This window comes from Myotis lucifugus, unplaced genomic scaffold (genome assembly GCF_000147115.1).
Source record: "Myotis lucifugus unplaced genomic scaffold, Myoluc2.0 scaffold_841, whole genome shotgun sequence".
NCBI lineage: Eukaryota > Metazoa > Chordata > Mammalia > Chiroptera > Vespertilionidae > Myotis > Myotis lucifugus.
In genome coordinates, this window is record NW_005871889.1 from 21323 (window position 1) to 24933 (window position 3611).

General features: G+C 52.9%; 1 protein-coding gene across 1 annotated transcript; it reads right to left on the reverse strand.

The window, feature by feature from the left end:
* Window positions 1-314: 314 nt before the first annotated feature.
* On the reverse strand, window positions 315-2681 carry LOC111824051 (coiled-coil domain-containing protein 194). Its single transcript, XM_023747330.1, has 2 exons — window positions 2352-2681; window positions 315-446 (listed from the first exon to the last, which is right to left on the reverse strand). Exons 1-2 carry the CDS (start codon window positions 2679-2681, stop codon window positions 315-317), a joined length of 462 nt encoding a protein of 153 aa, XP_023603098.1.
* Window positions 2682-3611: the final 930 nt, after the last annotated feature.

Consider the following 3611-nt stretch of genomic DNA (forward strand, 5'->3'; position numbering starts at 1 on the left):
GGAGTCCAAGGCTCCCGACCCTGCGCGTGCCGGCGGCAGAAGTATATCGTCTGCCTATTATTGTTTGCGTACTTTGGATGAATGAGTTATGTTCGTGTGCCGTTTACATGGCCTTCACGTGCCACATGAAGTTTTCATATCTATGCGCGCTTTTGGAAGTCGTTGACATGTTTTGTTGCATAAGCGTATTTGTGATCGTTGCATGTCGTGTACATTCCTTTCATAAGTTCTCGCGTTCCTTGGCATGTTGTTTGCATTACGTTTCCACCCGTGCTTGTCGTTTGCGTAACTAGGAAACTAGGCTCCTCCCACCTCTAGCCCCGCTCAGCACCCGTTCGCCCCAACACACCTGTCAGCGCCCCGTTTTCGGCCCCCATCTGAGTCCCCTGGGCCTTGGCCTCGTCCATCTCAGTCTTCAGTGTCTTCAGTTGGGTCTGAAGCCGGCTCTGCAGAGTGGAGGGGACGTGAGGGGGGAATCCTGGGAGGGCAGAAGGAGTGAATGGCCCTGCTCTTCCTAGGGGAGGCTGAGATGGCTCTGATGTTCCCTGAGCGTTGTTGGAATGTCCTTTGGGGTCCTGAAGTCTGGAATACCGCGTGGTGACAGCTGCCTGCCTGCAGGGAGGTCTCCTCCTAGGTCCACCGCCCCCCAAGCCATGGGATGTGGAAATGGTTTGGCTCTGCAGTCAGACTGTGGTTCCAATCCCAGCTACATCTAGACTTGCCAACTGGGGTTTAAAACCAACACAAGCCCATTTGGTTGTTGGCAGTGATTGAATTTGTGGGTAGTTTGTCACCTCTCAGACATTCTGCAAAGCAACTAGCCTGGCCTTAGAGCAGCGGTTCTCAACTTGTGGGTCGCGACCCCTTTGGGGGTCGAATGACCCTTTCACAGGGGTTGCCTAAGACCATCGGAAAACACATATATAATTATTGTTTTTGTGATTAATCACTATGCTTTAATTATGTTCAATTTGTAAATATTTTCAACAATGAAAATACATCCTGCATATCAGATATTTACATCACGATTCATAACAGTAGCAAAATTACAGTTATGAAGTAGCAACGAAAATAATTTTATGGTTGGGGATCACCACAACATGAGGAACTGCATTACAGAGTCGTGGCATTAGGAAGGTTGAGAATCACTGCCTTAGAGCATCTTCCATTGGGAGGCAAAGTCAGAATTTGAACCAAGGGCAGGCTGCTCTTAAACTTGGCTCTTCCACACCCTTCCCTTACTAGTAGGTAGGCAGGAAGGGGTAAAGGGTCTGTTTTGAATTTTAAAATTCACACACTTTCCAACCTCTGCTGGGCCCGGTACACAGAAGCACACAGTAGTTAATAAATATGAATCGTTGGGACTTTGAGGATGGGCATGGTTCTTGTGAGGCCCAGGGTTGGGAAAGGTTAAGAGAGTGTGAAGGAGGCGGCCAGAGAAAAAGGGAGGACCTGGCTGGTACCTCCTCCAAGAAGCTAACTTTAGCCTCCTAATTACAGGTGACATGAATGTCCTTTTCCCAAAATAGGGCTGGGACACTGGCTCGGGGGGAAAGGGGCTGTTGAGTGGGCACTTGGGGGAAAGGATAAAGGAGGTCGTCCCCAGGTGGGCTCAGGGCTCTGGGGCTTCTCTATCCACTGCTGTTTCTCTGGCAAGTAGCAGAGGACAGTGGGGCCTTCTGGATCAGAGGTGTAATAAAGGTGACTGACATGGTGGGATTATGGTGCTGTTCTCCTTCTCATGGAAGAATTGGGGAAATGCTTTGGCCAGTGTGGCTCAGTGGGGTGGGCGTCCTCCTGTGCACCGAGGGGTTGCTGGTTTGATTTCTGGTCAGGGCACATGCCCAGCCTGGGGGCTCAATCTCTGACAGGGGGCATGCAGGAGACAGCGATGTTGGGCTCTCACACAATGTTTCTCTCTCCCTTCCTCTCTCTTTAAAAATCAGTAAAAAATTTTTAAAAAAAAGAATTGGGGAAACTGCCCTAGCCGGTTTGGTTCAGTGGGTAGAGGGATCGGCCTGCAGACCAAAGGGTCCCGGGTTCGATTCCGGTCAAGGGTTGCAGGCTCCTCCCCGGCACTTGCAGGAGGCAACCAATCGATGTGTTTCTCTCACATGGGTGTTTCTCTCTGTCTTTCCCTCTCTCTTCCACTCCCTAAAAATCAATGGAAAAAGATCCTCGGGTGAGGATTAACAACAACAAAAGAATTGAGGAAACCAAGGCACAAGGGGGCATCTGTGTGTGTGTGTGTGTGTGCACGCGCGAGCGCGCGCGCTCCCCCCCCCCCCCCTGCGCAGACCCTCTTCCTGCCCACATTCTGGATGCCCCAGCCCCCAACACTGCCCACCTACCTGGCGGCCCTCACAGGCCCTTAGAGCCTCCTCCAGCTCCCGATGGAAGCCCTTGGCCTGGTCCAGCTGCCTGGCCAGAGCCTCCTCGCGTTGGGCAGCCTCTGCCAGCTGTCGCTGCAGCTCCTGGACCTCCAGCGTGGGGTCCCCGGGGGGCACTGTGGCGTTGACTCCCAGCTCCAGGTCTGGGCAGTGAGAGGCCCTGGAGGTGGCGGCAGCCAGATTCCAGGCCAGGAGAGCTGCCCCGGCTGCAGCCGCCGCCAGGAACACAGCAGCCCCGCACAGGGCGAGCACTCGCCAAGCGTACCCCGGCTCCGGCCCAGGCTCGGCCATGCTGCTGTCCACAGCTCTGGCCTGAAGACGGCCACGAGCATTTAATTGGCACCTTAGGACGCTAGGGACACCCACGGGTCCGCCCAGCCAGGGCGTGTTTCCTAAATCCTTTGGGAGGGGTTGGGTCCTCACCAGGAGCCAGACCAGGCCTGGGGTCCTGCATTTTCCAGTCCTGCCTCTGCCTCTGAGTGCTCTGCTCTGAGCTTCAGTTTGCCCCTCTGTGAAGTGGGGATGGCAGTAGGTCCTTAGGGCTTAGTGACAATCACTTGGGCACATCCAGGCACAGGGGCTCCTTGGCAATGTGCCAGGGGCATATTGTCCCCATTCTGTTCATGGAGAAACTGAGGCTGTAAGACTAAAGGCTACTCGACTGACTGAAGTTGGCCTGGGTCAGGCTGTCGTACTTGCTTTGACCAACTCTGAGGGCCAGAGGGAAGATAGATGCCAGGGTGGACCGGCCACATCACCCTGCTTATTCTCCACTGGGTCGCCAGGGGGCGACCTTACAACGTGAATCAGATCCGGGCCAGTTCACAAAGTCCCTCTCAGAATCCAATCTCCTCCACCCTCCAGCCTTCACATCCTCCTGGCCTTCCTCCATTTTTCTTTTTTTCTTTCTGTTAATCCTCAGTTGAGGATATTTTCCCATTGGTTAAAAATTATTTTTATTGATTTCAAAGAGGAAGAAAGAGGGAGAGTAAGATAGAAGCATCAATGATGAGAGCACCCCTCCTCTTCCCCCCCCCCCCCCCCCACTGGGGATGGAGCACTCAACTCGGGCATGTGCCCTTGACTGAAATTGAACCCAGGACCCTTCAGTTCACCAGCTTACGCTCTATCCAAACTGGCTAGGTCAGGTCTTCCTCCATTTTAAAAAAATGTTTTTTTTTTTTTTTTTTTTTTTTTTTTTTTATTGATTTCAGAGAGGAG

Coding starts and splice junctions, on each gene's coding strand:
- LOC111824051 (XM_023747330.1), bottom strand. CDS start 2,681: ATGGCCGAGCCTGGGCCGGAGCCGGGGTACGCTTGGCGAGTGCTCGCC. Junction 447..2,351: donor GGGCCTGTGAGGGCCGCCAG/GTAGGTGGGCAG, acceptor TCCACTCTGCAG/AGCCGGCTTCAGACCCAACT.